The sequence below is a fragment of the Prionailurus viverrinus genome, chromosome D1, assembly GCF_022837055.1.
Source record: "Prionailurus viverrinus isolate Anna chromosome D1, UM_Priviv_1.0, whole genome shotgun sequence".
Classification (NCBI taxonomy): domain Eukaryota; kingdom Metazoa; phylum Chordata; class Mammalia; order Carnivora; family Felidae; genus Prionailurus; species Prionailurus viverrinus.
This window is the reverse complement of record NC_062570.1, coordinates 46,024,743-46,040,065: the sequence shown is the minus strand read 5'-3', so window position 1 is coordinate 46,040,065 and position 15,323 is coordinate 46,024,743. Positions and strand designations below refer to the sequence as shown.

The window sequence follows — 15,323 nt, the reverse complement described above, 5'->3', positions numbered from 1 at the left end:
ATGGTTCCTACAGGATCACAACAGAGTTTTGTAGAAATATCCAATGGTAAATGCACATTGTGCAGGAAATTCCATTGCATTTACACGATTTATTTAATAAAAAATAATCTCTGCGATTATTTGCATTTATTTCTGAAGGAGGATGTTTTTCCTTCCTCAGAATAAGTCCAGGAAATGGGTGAAGTGTTCAGGAAGTTAGCTAAATGCTGATGTAAATCCAAAAGGAAGGTCTGCTGTTCAAAAAAAAAAAAAGAACCAAAAAAAGCTAGGAAGTAGTCCTCTCTTTCACTTATGGAAAATGTTATACAGAACTTCTCATTTAAAAGGAAGAGGACTAGGAAAAATGTGTGTGCCCTTGATATCTTTTCCCGTGGATCTGGTCAGGCCGTGAAGACTTTTGCCGATAACAGTTGCCCACAAAGAAAACGGTGTCAAGAAATAAAATCTAGATGGAAGATGTGACTGTAATGAAGTTTGTATTAAATTAAGCCCTTACTATGGAATTTGCATCAGCTATTCTAGGGAGTGTGTTTTGATAGGAAACTTTGAGTCCAAAAGAGGTGGTGGGACCCCTTGGTACTACATAAACAACTAAAGGCGACCCTGTCCTCACAAGTTCCCCGTCCCTTGCAGCCACCAGCAAGTGGTGTCACACAGACCTGTGTACTTCCAGGGAGGGAGTCTCATTCAAGGAAGCCCAGCTGTCCAGGGCTGCTCCGTCAGTCAGCGTTGCAAATTGCTGAGGCCCTTTGGTGCCCTCGCGGTCGTTATTTCTCCATAGTGTGCAATGCAGGGAGTGTGCTGTTATCAGGTGCGCAGAGCAAACAGAAAGCTTCTGGCCTTGAAACACCCGCAGCACAGAAAGCAAAGATTCGGCTCATTGAACAGGGCCATGGAGGATGAAACTTGTGGTGGTTTCTCTGAAAATCGCCCTTTCCTTTCCATCTCTCTGCTACCACCTTTCTTCAGGCCTCCATGGTTTCTCATCCGACCTGGCCTGCCTGCCTCTGGCCTGCCTGCTCTCCAGCCCACAGTCCCCGCAGCTGAGAGCTTTGTGAAACACCAACTTGGATGTGAGCCCTCCTTGCCCTGCATCTGGGCCTGGCGGGGGGGTGGGGGGGGGTGGGGGGGGTGGGGAGTGGGCGGGAAAAGGCACAAGCTCTCAGGCCCTTGATAACTTGGCCTCAGGCCACTTTCTCTCCTGCTGCAAGAATCTCCCTCCAATTGACTGACTGCCTGCATCCACAATGGGCAAATCTCAGCAAGGTTAATTAACACACTTATTCCTTTCACTCTGGGTGAAAGAAGAAATGGGGATTGACCTTACACTTTTTTAAACTTCTGTAGTGGGGCTCCTGGGTGGCTCAGTCAGTTAAGTGTCCAACTTCGGCTCAGGTCATGATCTCACAGCTCGTGAGTTCGAGCCCCACGTGGGGCTCTGTGCTGACAGCTCAGAGCCTGGAGCCTGTTTCAAATTCTGTGTTTCCCTCTCTCTCTACTCTCCCCCACTTGCACTCTGTCTCTCTCAAAAATAAATAAACATTAAAATATATATATGTATATATATATATACATATATATATATATCTCAACTGTGGCTCTCAGTTGAGCGTCCGACTTTGGCCCAAGTCATGATCTCTTGGTTTGTGAGTTTGAGCCCCACTTGGGGATCACTGACAATACTGTCAACACAGAGCTCTTCAGATCCTCTGTCCTCCTTTCTCTCTGCCCCTCCCCCTCTCGCTCATGCTTGCTCTCTGTCTCAAAAATAAGTAAACTTAAAAAAAAAACTTCTCTAGAATAGTCTCTTTGGATTTATAGAATTATGACATGAGAGAAGGAAGAGAACAGGGCTCAGAGGACACAAGGCAGATCCACCTGTACAACCATGGATTCAGAGCGAATATTACAAATCCACATGGCTGCTAGAAAAGATGTTCAGGTGGAAGTGGTTAGCCATTCTGATGATTCAGTGCCTTCAGGGGCACAACATGGGTAAGTTTTAGTTTTACTTTTTATATACTGATCAGTGTGTGGTTTTGATGAGCAGACCAAATCTTAAAAGAGTGCTGGTCTCTGGGATCTGCCCCTTTCTTCTTCTTCTTCCCCCTGCCTCCCCTACACATTTACCTATTGAGACACAAGTGTCATTTTCCAGATCCAATGATGAGATGACAACAGTCTGAAAACGTTTTCCCATTGTTCTTGGGACTCAGAAGCTGTTCTTCCCACTTGAGGGACTTCTGTTAGGAAGAAATTACATAGTAAATGTGAGAGGAATGGTAGCACTGATCCTTTAGGGGCTCGGGTTAGAGCGGGAATGGGGTGTTACCATGAACTTCTGGAGGGAGACTCCGGATCTTATTTATCTCAGTGTCCCCTACGGTGCCCTCCCAAGACAGTGGCTGGGGCATGGTGGACCCTCATTCAGCTATTCAACAAATATTTACTAAGCAGTAGAAGATTTGTTTTTCCAGGTTTGGAGTTTTAAGCTTGTTAATAACAGCTGGATTCTTTCTCTGTTTTGTCATCTGCACTTTTGGACTCTGAGTTGGACCTTGTCTTTCATGGCTTTTTACAACCACTCCCTCTCTCCCTTCCCCAGCCTGGCCTGATAGTCTACAAACAGTAGGCTCTCAGCAAATGTTGTTGGGGAGGAGGAGGAGGAGGAGGAGGAGGAGGAGGAGGAGGAAAAAGGAAGGGAAGAAAGACAACTTAACAATAAGCAACACAGTGGATAGATCATTCTCAAACCCATCTTTGAGACTAGAGAATTTTCTTTGAGGGTACTGCCTGAGCATCTATCCAGAAAGTCCTACCTATGTGATGGTTCTTGTTGTTACCTTTGGTTTCTTTTCTATGCTGGTTACATTTGTCACCAAATCCCCCTCAGTTCCCCAACCTAGCAATGTAAAGCCCTGCCTCCCTCCCTTCTTCTTTCCATAGACATTCCTGAAACTTGTGCCCTCTGTCAGGCACAGTGCCAGGCCCCGAGAGCAGACAGGCAGGCGCCTTTGGGCACCCAGAGTCATCCTCAGGGATATCAGTCTAGTGGGGAGATGGACACATGGATAGACCATTATAAACAGTGCCGTCAAGGCTCCCAGAGTTGGAAGCTCAGAGGCTTAAACTCACCCATGTATAAGGAGAAGAGTCAAGGAAGTCTTCCCAGAAGAAATGACCTAAGACTTGGGGCTTGAATGAAGAACAGACACAACCTCATTGAAGAAAGACTGAGTGGCATTGTAGACAAAGGGAAACACCTATGAAAAGGCAAAGGAGTTAGAGGCAAAGGGTGGATGAGGACAAATTGTTCTATGTGATTTATCAAGTCCATCTCCTGGCTTTATACTGATGGAACCCTCAGGCATTTTAGAAAACTTCGGTAGCCAATCGTTTCATCTCTTAAAGAAAAAGGGACTGATAACGTGGGCTCACAGGGAGATTAAGCACGTCTTTGGGTGAAAACAGGATTGGGTGCTTGTAGGAAACTACGTGGGAGGCTAATAAAAATCAGGTGACTGATGTGAAAGACAATAAATTTTCATTTTTATTCTCTTCCCGGAGTGAGATGTCGGAACTGTTTGCGTGAGGGCAGGTGAATGTGTGGCTTCTCTTAGCCTGAGAATGAGCTGAGAAAGAGGACAGGGTGACTTTGGGAATTTCAGGTGGGGCCAAGGACCATTTTGAAAGCCTTTTGGAATATACTTTTGCATGTCCAACATTTTCACAACATTTAGCGAGATGCTCTCATTCCTCCAAGCCTGCTGCACTGTGAAGGAAAATTGAGGAGAGGGTTTATGCTCTTCTCGAAGTGTGGTTTGTTTCTGTTCATAGAACCTCTGAAGACAGGAAGCCAAGGCTGACCTCTTTAGTCAAGAGAGAGCTCAACTTTAAAATTATGATTGCATGTGAAAGCTAAAATGGGAAAGAAAAAAATCAGTTCTCAGGACAGAAATGCTAAAAACCCTTGGGCCACATTCCAGTCAAGGTCCTGGCCCTGCACACAGAGCTCCCATTGGGGGTGGGTGGGTGGGAGACCAGCCAAGACCAGTTCAAGTCAGTTGAGTGTCAGGAATCATGGGGTTTAATCTAGAGGTGTCTAGTTTACAGATAAAGAAATTTAGCAGAGTGATTATGCTACATAATCCTTAAACAACAGAAGCTCATGGCCAGATCTCATTATTGAGTTGCCTGCCAAAGCATTTATCCATTCCCAACAAACTATTTGCAGTAGTTGAAGATATCAGAGGAACGAAGTATGTTTTAGTTTCCTAGGGCTGCCGTAACAAACAATCACAAACTGGGTGGTTTAAGACCCAGAAATATATTCTCACACAGTTCTGGAGACTAGAAGTCCAAAATCAAGGTGTTGCCAGGGTTGGCTCCTATTGGAGGCTCTAAGGAAGAATCTTTCTCGCTTCTCTCCTCACTTTGGGTGGCAGCTGAAAATCTTTGGTGTTTCTAGCCTGGACCGAAGCTACATCACCCTAATCTCTGCCTCTGTGTTAGTAAGGTGTTCTCTCCTCTCGGTGTTTGTGTCCAAATTTCCCCTTATAATTAGGACACCAGTCATTGAATTAGGGCCACCCTATGAGCTCATTTTAAGTTGATTATACCTGCTAAGACCCTATTTCCATGTAAGTTCATATTCACAGGTACAGGGAGGTAGGACTTCAGCATGTCTTTTGGGCGAACACAACTCAACCCACCACTATGTGTAAAAACAATTAAAACCTACGGGCTGGGTGTGAGACCAGGCTGTCCAACCTGTTACCTCTCTGTTGGGTTTCCCTGGGCAAGTCTCTTGCCCTAAGTTTCCGTTCTCCCTTCAGCAAGACAACGCCTGCCCTGCTTACTTTAGAGATGCCATGAGAATAAGATGAAATCATGTAAATAAAAGTATTTTCTATATGGGAAGTGTTTCTACAAGTGCAATTATGAATTCATTCCAGATTGTATTTTTTCCTTAACTTCATAACTACTTAATGAGTAGGTAATGAAATGAGAAACACAGCCTATCTTACAGGAAAGAGAATTTAAATTATATACCTCCCTTCATTTATGGTTTGAGATAAAAGTATAATAGCAATCTGCAGTGAAGGAGAACTGTATTACAGATCCTTCTTCCCTGGGCTTTTTACTTACACCAAAACCGGGTGGTATTCAGGTGAAATTAGGGTGTGGGACGTAATTTAAGGGCAAACCAAGGGGGCCTATGTTCTCCTCTGGGACATCAGCAGACATCTCCAATGGCCGTGGTTCCCCTTCCCTCTGTGTCTGTGTGGTCCTTATTATTTGCTTCCATGACAATGTCTTGATAATGGCTTTGAATTTGCTTTGTCTGATGACTTTTCTCGATCTGGAGACACAGACCACACAATTTATAAAGTTAACTGAAAGGAGTCATTCTCGTGATTGACTGATATGACATACTCCCATATCTATTACACAAAAACAACCATTGTGTGACCAGGACTATATATATATATATATATATATTTTAAATGGAAATAAAAAAAAAAAAGGGAAAAAAGAAGTCCTTTTACCCCTTTTAAAGAATCATAAAGGTCTAGTGGTAATAGGAAAAACTTTTTCAGGCCACCAGATTAAGTCAAAGGTGCTTGGAAAGTGTATTAAAAATGGTCACACATATTGGAAATGCCAAAAAGTAGTGTCATGGGATGACAGCTTGGGAACTACAGTTACGTCCAGAGTGTCATGTGACCATTTGAGTGGTACTTATGACCACAGTAGTGATAAATTCTGTTGACCTTGGACCTTGGGGGTTTGCTGACCCAGGAGAAATCCCAGAGGCGAAAAATAGCACCAGCAAAAAAGAAACAAAGAGGCTCTCAGAAAGGCTCTCAATCTGTCCTGCAAACCAAATTCTCTATTTCTCACTGCTGGGAATGTGTGCTTCCTGGAGGCTATCATACACCCCCAGAAATATGCCAAATCACAGACTAGTTAATAAACAAAACTTTATTTTCCTTTAATACAAAAATTAAATAGCAAAGTTTATTTTTTTGTACAGTGATAAATTAGAAATTTACAGTACAGACATCAATGCAGACATACATTTGTACATCCTTAAAAGCAGGGTCCATTTCCTTTGACGTTCAGCAATTTGTTAGGGCATGTGTAGCAGGGGTTTGCCTGGTACCTCTATGTCGAACATCTGAGAGCCCCCCCCAGGCTGGCCTCAAGGTGGAAGGAGCTGCAGGGTGGTATGGGGATCCAAGGACAGGTCACAGAGCACCAGCCTGACTGCTGCACAAGATGCTGAGTCCCATTTCACCTTGTCACAAAGAAGCACACCTGACATTTACTTCACCTTTCCTACAAAGAGCTCAAGGGGCCTTTCATCTTGAGACCTTCGAAAGTCTCACAACATCCCTGTGAGGTAGGAAAAAATTCAGAACCACTTAGATGCCCCACTGGGAGAGTGCTGGAGAGCAGCCTCCCCCTCCCAAAACACACAACCAAGTTGGGGCCTGAGCCCATGAGCAGGATGTGGAGAGGTGCACATCCTGGGGGAGAAGATGGACCAGGCTTCGGGGGGCAGAGGTGCTCCTGCCCCTCTTCTCAGAAGCCTTCTGAGATGACAGTGGTCATATACTGAATGTTGCAGGAGATCAGGGAGCCACAAAAGCCTGGAGGACATGGCTCATAGAAGACCTCAAACAGGCTCTCTATAAACCACCTGGGCAAATACTGGGAATTTGCTGGTGCCAAGAAGAAGGGAAATAAGGGAAAATAGGAACAGGTTGCTACAGGGCAAGTGGCCTCACCAAGGGGAAGAGGCCTGTTGGGGAGGGTCAGGGTTCACTTCCCTCTTGGTGATAGCCAGTATGCTGTTACTGTGCATGTGCATGGCAAGAGGCAGAGGCAGAGAGCTCTGACCAGGCCACAGTAAAACAAAATCCATTATTTAACACTCTGGTATCTGATCCTTGGTAGGAGCAAAATACTCTTCTAGGAGTTTCCAAGATCTATGACCTAGACCCAGAGGAAAAATGATAACCCGGGTCCTCTGCCAAACATTATACAAACCTAGATGAGGACTCTGAACCCAAATACAATAAAAGAACACAAGGAACCGTTAGAGTCCAGTGACTCGACATAATTGGCTGGAAAAGCAACTCCCTCCAATCTCTCCCATCACAGAATGAAATTCAGGATGTAGCTTGATCTTGGGGGCTCCTTTCCAAAGTCTGTTCTGTGGCTCTCCTCCCTAACTGCCTCTGTGGCCACCTCACCAGGAACCAAAGACTGCACTAGCCTGGTGACATCTTCTTAAATTAAGTCTGCCCTCCAGGGCTGAGATTACCAAGCTCCTCTGTGTCCTCAGGTCCCAGCTTGGTTCCTAACACAGTAAGCCCTGAATTCAGTGACCAGGAGGCTGATGGGGGATGAGAGAGGAGAGTTCAGAGTGCTGGTAAAGTCACAATTCAGAACCTAAACACAGAAGTTTCCCTGATTTGGGGGTGTAGGCGACGGAGTGACTGGGGAGAGGAAAATCAGAGATCTTCTCAGGGAAATAAAAAGTATCACCCCTTCTCCGGTTTCAGGACCCTGAGCAAGCTGCCAGCTCAGAAGCAGTCTCAGAGATCAGGAAACGGGTCTCCGTGGAGGAAAAAGGATATGAATCAACCAAGTAGCTCAACCAGATGGTTCAGGTCAGTTCCACCGTACCCCATGTTCCTCTGCCCTGAGGTGTGGCCTTTATGAAGGAAGATAAAGAGGAGTTTGCCCAGAGTGGAGGGTGGACAGTGGTGCCCTTGGGCTCTGTAGAATAAAATCTCCAGAAGTGTGACTGTAGCTTCCTGCAGGAAGAGGAAGTTGACTTCTGGTGAGGTAGGAAGCTACAATCACACCTACTTATTCTAGATATCAAAGAAAAACAGCCCTAACCTTTTCCCTAGCAAGATGCCCTCAAATTCACCTGTATTCATTACATGGAACACCCAAGCCATGAAGTGCCTGTCCCCGCAGTCTCATTAGGTGTGGGAGCTCATGTCTGTTTTAAGCCAATGTTCATAGCCTTCTGAGGGGATTCCCACAGAGATTGTCATGAAATAGGGCTGATGATTTCTGTCAAACCCCTGTTACTGACTTGCAGAGGTTTATGGGATGGACACAGTGAAACAGATGACAATTCAGAGGCCCATGCTCCTTCCCAAAAAACCAACAGCAAGTCAGCAGACCCAAAATCCTCAGTCCACGTCATTTGGAAGGACAGAGCTTATACTGCACGACGTCCCCTTTGGTGCCTAACACAAGGCTCTACACGTGGTTGGCACGCGGTAAGTGTGCTAATAATTGACTTTTTTTTTTTTTTTAAACAAATACCAACTTAAAAGGTGATGGAGTCGCGTCAAGGTAATAAGGTAACTGACTCCTCAGCCACAAAGCTCCTTTCCTGAAACCATAAACACTCTCCATTGTCTGGAATGTGAAAGGAAAGGCCCGCAGCAGCCCTGTGACATTGCCAGGGCTACTAATCCCGTCTGCACCAACAGCCACTTCGGATCAAATAGACTTTCCCCTGAGAAGGCAAGAGATTTGTGGAAGAGATCGGTTAAAACCCAGAAAGTTGTCAGGCCACGGCTCCAGAACTCGGGTGTATAGTTTCCCCCACGTACTCTTATTATTATTTCATTGTTCACAAATATTGAGCACCTACTCTGTGCCTGGCCCTCTGCTAGGTGCTGCCTTGGGCACACAATCACGGAAACATTCCAAACAAAATTGCATTACAAACCCCTATAACCTAGCAGTCAGGCCAGTGCCCTGCTGCACCCTCCTTCTTCCCTTTCCTGGGCCAGAGTCTCAGCACAACTCCCAAGACACTGGAGTGGAGCGTGAGTAAGGGCAGGCTCCGCCCGGGGACACATGGTCCAGGGCCCTGGCTAGCTATGGGAACTGTCTGCAAGCAGCACACGGAGTTCACATTTTATATTTCCTAGGCGACTCAGTCTCAGATGGAGTTCAACCGGTCCTTCTGGGGATCATTTCTCATGCTCCTAGAACCCTGACCCAGAGTCCAGCCAAGGTATTCGGGCTCAGCACACATGCCAGGGGCCACCCGTGCCCATTTAGCATCTGTCTTCAAAGCCCCAAGACTTTCCCATCCAAAATACACAACAGATCTTATATGCATCTTTGCCTCAGACTCCGCTCAAGAGCCCCCAGAAACAGAGGAAAGAAGAAAGGAAAATGTCAAACCCTGGGAACCATGGGCATAAAGCTTACAAAAACAAAAAAGGGCATGCTTACTTCCAGAATTTGACCACCTATTTGGGATTTTGAGTCCCTGGAAATGTTTTCCCAGAAAGAAATATGATAAAAGATTTCCTACCTGTTTTTAGAGGGAGGGGGTGGGGTATGAATAAATAAATGAGTCATTGCAAAGTAGTTGTTGAAGCAAAGATAGGTATGAGCTACAAGGAGAGCAGCCTGTGACATTGTCAACAATTTGTCCCAGAGATCTGGTGATTAGAAGGCCTGAGGCAGGTTAAGAGAAAGTCCAGTTACAATTTTAAAAGAATTGCAACTTTTGAGAGGCTGCTAGGGGGTACCCCATTGTGAGGAACATAAAGCATAAATTTTAAAAGCTCTGGATACCTCTGCAAAAGGCAATTAAGACCTGTGCTGCTACGAGTTTGCAGTTCATTTCATATGGTCTACACTTTATTCCTTACTAACCAGTCAAGCTCCTGGCTGGCATTCTGGAGATTCATTAAGCACCATATAAATACTCCAGGCCACATTGCCTCCAATGAAAGCTTACAAGGAGCCTTTGCCAATTACTAGGAAACAATTATGCACCAACTAGTTGGATTAGCTGTCCTAAGTTCTCTCTACGAAACAGAAAAAGTCTTCACTGTGGTAGTAGACTAGACTCCGATAACATTCTTATGGTAAAGGAAAGAAAGGCACTATCATTCTGAGAATGCAAGCTGACCATAGTTTTAAAGTCAGTTGAGTATACTATTATGTCATGGTCCAAGAATGTGCTTTTAATTGTAACTGACACACACAAATTACACAGCTAATCTGTGTGAATGCAAAGTTGCCAAGAACCTTAACATTTTAGCTCTTCCAGACTGGCGTCTGCATAGATGCAATCACACAAAGTAAAATATATTAAGTCCCCATTGCTCAATGCAATAGGTCTCTGGGGTCGGTAAGGTAAGTCGACTTGGTAAATCTCATTTTCCTCTGAATTAAATGATTGTCAGAAAGTGAATCAACCTTACTTTTCCCCTCATTAGACATGCTGCAGTGCAAAAATTCCTATAAAAATACCTATTTTGAGTCATTAATGTAAAATGAAGAAAACAGCAGCAGCCTAGAACAGGGATGTTGAAATTTAAGAGGAAGAGAGAGAAGAAAAATCCACTGGATACCTTACGTGTGTTTGCACAGTACTCTTGTTTTTTCAAACAATTCTGTTTTATGACAAAGGCACTGAAAGATTCTGACACCACCTCTTGGGAGAGCAATCCACAAAATTCTAAACAGCAGACAGCGCACCACAGAAAATGTTTATGTTAGATCAGCCAAACTATAAAACTCTTGTAACACTTCTCTGAACCCAGTGTTTCCAGTGTTTATAGATTGCTTTGCTATCTGACAGACCCAGTTAGTATTTAAGATTTTAAGGGTTAAAAAAGTTCATCTTTCTCCCTGCAAGTTATCTACTCACAGCTCAAATCCCACTCTGCAGGGAAAAGCAGCATCGCCCTGGACCCTCCTGGAATCTAGGCAGGACCTCCACGCTCCAAGCTGCGACCTGCTAAAGTGATCAATGTTCTGATTTTTCACAGCTTTGAAAGCCTCTAACTGGCTTTTCCATTTTGGATCATTCCAAAGTCTGCAGCAAAATCATTACTTTTATGATTGCTGGGGAGTGGGGCTGGGAGGCAGGTGGCGGTGGCTTAAGGGGTCACTTAAGTGTTGCCAGTTGGTTCATACTGAGATTCACTGCATGAAACTTTTCGTCGCATTTTGCACCAAAATGCTAGCATTCCCACCTTCAACATTTGGAAAGTATGGAGGCCGGTTAGCCTTATACCACAGTTTCATTGCCTTTCCCAGGCTTCACCCACCCGTTTCCTCGCTTCTCTCTCTTCACCTTCCCAGAATTCACCAATCTGTTAGAACACTTCTGCCATGTGTGAAGAGTTTTGGCAGACCAAATCCACATGCCTGAAGTGATGCCCACCAGCAAAGACATAAAAATTTTCAACATTTCGACTGCCGTATTGGAGTCATCTGCAGAATACCGGAAGAGCGCCCAGTTGGAGATTTCATAGAAATAACAGGCGATCACACAGGTGGCAGGAACCGTGTACAAGACAGAGAAGACCCCAATCTTGACCATCAGCCTTTCTAGCTTGTCTGTCTTTGTCCCATCCTTTTGAAGATTGGACCGAATTTTGAACAAGGCCACTAAACCTGCAGCGATGAACAAAGTTCCTATCACCAAGTAAGTGAAGAGGGGGGCCACCACAAAGCCTGTGAGGGCATCGAGGTTTTGGTTTCCCACATAGCACAGGCCGGTGAGTTCATCAGCGTCCACCAGTCTCATGATCAAGATGACAATGGTTTTCACTGCAGGGATGGCCCAGGCGGCAATGTGGAAATAAGAGCTGTGCATTTCAATGGCTTCATGACCCCACTTGAGTCCTGCCGCTAAAAACCAAGTAAGTGTCAGGATAACCCACCAGATGGAACTAGCCATTCCGAAAAAGTACATCAGCAAGAAAATGATTGCACATCCTGTGTTCTTAAGTCCTTCTTGGATGAGAACAGGTTCTGCTGCCTCTTCAAAATCACAGGATATCCTTTCCCGGCCTACAGTCAGCCTGACAATATAAGCAATGCTATAAATATTATAGCACATACTGAGAAATATGATGGGGCGCTCAGGGTAGGAAAACCTGGAAGAATCGATCAGGAAGGTCAGCACTGTGAAGGCAGTGGAGATGAAGCACAGGCTGGCCCACACGGCCATCCAGATGTCTGTGAACTCCTTGGCCGAGCGACTATATAAGCCAGCATCATAGCCACACTTGAGAACACAGTTCAAACTCCTTTTCACCCAGATGTACTGATCCGAGTTGGTTCCTACGGAGTGGCACTCTTCTCCAGGCTGGATGGGGGTCTTGTGAGGTAATGGCACCTCTTCATCACCCGGCCCTTCCATGCACATGTGGTTGTGGTCATTCTGGGGTGGGAATTTGCTGCAGTTCAGGCTCTCTGGCCAGGCAAAGCCAAATTCCTTCAGGACAGGTTCACAGCGCCTCTTGACCGAAAGACACATGCCGCCACATGGGCCGATGGGGATGTTGATCTTCTCTGTGCACATTGGCACATACACCGAACAAAGGAAGAACTGGAAAAGTAATGAAATGAACAAAGAAAACAATGACTTGGAAGTCTGACCAACTGCTTGCACGAAGCGGAGGTGAATGCTTCCAGGCAAAGTATCTATCTACTTTTAAACCAGCCATAGGGACTCTGTTTACTCTGACCTCAAACTGGGGTGCCTAAAAATCCATGGCTTGTACACATTTCTTCTTTTGGTTCTAGCAATCCTTGTCACAGATCCAGGAGAACAGAAATAAATACATACATAAAAAGGACCTGAAGAGTTACATAATTCCTTTTTGAAAACGCTTAAGAAAATAAACCTTAAAAATTGACTTTGAGACTCCCTGTTTGAAAGAGCCGAACAGACTAATCAAATGACTGAGTCATTTCAGCGATGGGGAGATTTGTTTTCATCCTCGTTTCTTTATCACCATAAAAATAAATGTAAAAAAAAAAAAATGTAGATCCAGCTTTTCTCCTGTTAATATACTGTCTTTTCTCTACTTGATCCCCTAAAATTAATTTTTAATCAGTTCCCATACTGAAAGAGAAAATGTCCTAATTGAGACACTGTGAGACCCAAGGATAGGATGCAGGTTGAGTCTCTGGTCACCAGGGGTTTGTTTGGCCAGGTTTCCCCAATGCATAATAATGAAGCACAATAGGAAAATATAAATGTTAAGTCCCTGAAACTGCAACACCAGCAGGGGAGAGCCCAGTTGCTGTCCTCAATTCCTCCAGCATTGATAAACAGTCTGCTTGGCTCCTTACAGATGTTGTCTATGAAGTCTAGAGTTACAAGTAACTATTTTCCAGCATGTAAAGGGATCCAGTCCTGTCCTTCAAAACAGCTTGGCTGCTTCCCCAGGATACATGTAATTAAAAATATATATCCCTGCAAAAGCTGTTTCTCCAACGAAATTGCCACTGATGTCAGGATATGTGCCGTTTCCAAACTGAGAGCTAGAGGATCGTTTCTTAAGCTTTTATAACCTAGTTCTAAAGTTCTGAAAGCTCCAAAGGGACATTTCAGCAGCAACAGGTCTAATCCCAACCATCTTTCTGAAACCACAATCCAACTTTTAAAGTGACCTATGTAAAAACATGCACCTAGTGAGGAAGCTGTCTGCCTGTTTCTTATCTCTCAGAAGTTACAACCAGAACCACGGATTTCTGAAGTTTTCAGCCTGGAAAACTACCCTCTATTTTTTCCCCCAAGTTCTCTCTTTTCTAAATTTATAAAAATCACTCATAGCCTCACCAACCAAAGCACAACCAGTGCTAACACTTTCTTTCCCTAGTGCTAACACTGTTAAGAATTCTCTTTCAGTTCCTTAAAAAAAGAAAAATGAATTGGTTGTTGTTTTTGTTCAGATTATAATCACACTGTATATGCAAATTATTTCTTCATTTATTGTACGATGAACATTTTCTCTACCATTACATAAGCTTTAAAAATTTTAATGACTGAAAAAAAGAATCCTCCATTATATAAATTACCTTCCTGGTGTTTGACCACTCCGTCACCTTTTTCCCAAGCGGGGAGTGTTTCCTGCCGTCTAAGTCCTAAACCTGCCCTCAACCCTAAAGATCAGAACGTCTCAAGCCACCCAAGCATTCCATCCAGCATGACCTCCAAAGTCATGCGGGATGACGCGAGGAGGGGCCACTCCGCAGAAAATGGGGCAGTGGTGTTTCATTTACTCTCCCACCCAAAAATATGGGGGAGAATGGAGGTCGTGAGGGAGGAGAAGTTCCCGTCTCCTTATCTCTCCTTCCTTCCAAGTCTTAGTTTCAGCTGGCTGTCCTGCTGGGGACTCGCCCACCGAGCAGCGGCGGCCAGAATCCTTGGCAAAGATAACCCCCTCAGCTCCACTGGGGTTAGGGGCTTGGCCAGACACGGGTGAACAGGGGAGAAAAACGGAAGGGCGGGGTGTAAGAGTGGGTTCTTTCGCAGGCCAGATGACTTACACAACGTTTTGGCTTTCAGTCCCTGAGAAGGGACACAAAAGTGGGGGTGGGGATGGAAATCACTTTTCCAGGATAGTTATATCCTTCTGCCTAGGAAGGGGGCAGGGGGCTTGGCTTGGCAAGGGCTCCACGGAGTTAGTTTGAGGCGTCCCTGCCCAAGGGGTCCCTGTCCCGCCAGGGGTGGGGGTGGGGGCGCCCACCTGCAGCTGGCTGGAGCAGCCGTACTGGATGAGCGGCGTGAAAGTTGTCAGCTGCAGCTCGGCGTCTGTCTGCAGCTCGTGCCCCACCAGGTTGGGCATCTTGGTCACGTTGTAGCCCAGGTTCTGGCACATGGAGATGCGGATGGGGTCGCAGCGCCGCTCCTCTTCGTCCCCGAAGCCTCGCGCTGGCCCCGGGAGCAGCAGCAACAGCAGCAGCAGCAGCAGCCGCAGACTGAGATCGACGCCCCCGGGCGCCCCCAGGACGCTCGGCACTGAGCCCCGCCAGGCCATGGCCAGAGCCGGGGGCGGCGGCGGCGGCGGCGGCGGGGGCTGGTCCAGCAGACACCCCCAGTTTGCACGGGGGCGCCGGCTGCCCGCGCTGCTCCCAGCTCCAGGAAAGGGAGTGTGATAAGGCACCAAGGGCGACGAAGGGGCAGCGGCCGGCTCTCTGGCAGCTGCGCGCGACTGTGTGGGATATTAGACGCCCGTGGCCGGGGCCGAAGGACAGACTGCGAGGGTCATGGCTGCAGGCTGCGAGCCCCCAACCCGGCGCCGGCGGCGTCCGCTCTGCGTCTCAACGAATCCCGCCAGCACCCAGCGCCGCGCCGCTCTCACCGCCCGAGCCCTCCGCGGCGCTGGAGGTTCGCTGGGCGGTGGCGGGGCGGGACGGACAGCGCGCCTCTCCAATGGGCGGGCGCCGGGGGCAGCGAGGGGCGGGGCCGTTCTGCCGCTGGCAGGGTCAGGCCCCCGCCCGCCGCGCTCCCTCTC

General features: G+C 46.4%; 1 protein-coding gene across 2 annotated transcripts; it reads right to left on the bottom strand.

Moving 5' to 3' along the window:
* Positions 1 to 3,246: 3,246 nt before the first annotated feature.
* FZD4 (frizzled class receptor 4) lies at positions 3,247 to 15,298 on the bottom strand. 2 transcript variants are annotated; one of them, XR_007156498.1, is made up of 3 exons: positions 14,556 to 15,298; positions 10,715 to 12,406; positions 3,247 to 3,263 (listed from the first exon to the last, which is right to left on the bottom strand). XR_007156498.1 is itself a non-coding variant. In XM_047879078.1 (2 exons), exons 1-2 carry the CDS (start codon positions 14,844 to 14,846, stop codon positions 11,078 to 11,080), a joined length of 1,620 nt encoding a protein of 539 aa, XP_047735034.1. In that variant the 5' UTR covers positions 14,847 to 15,298; the 3' UTR covers positions 5,971 to 11,077. The 2 variants fall into 2 exon arrangements, 1 of the variants encoding a protein (XP_047735034.1); XM_047879078.1 differs by lacking the exon at positions 3,247 to 3,263 and having other exon boundaries at positions 5,971 to 12,406.
* Positions 15,299 to 15,323: the final 25 nt, after the last annotated feature.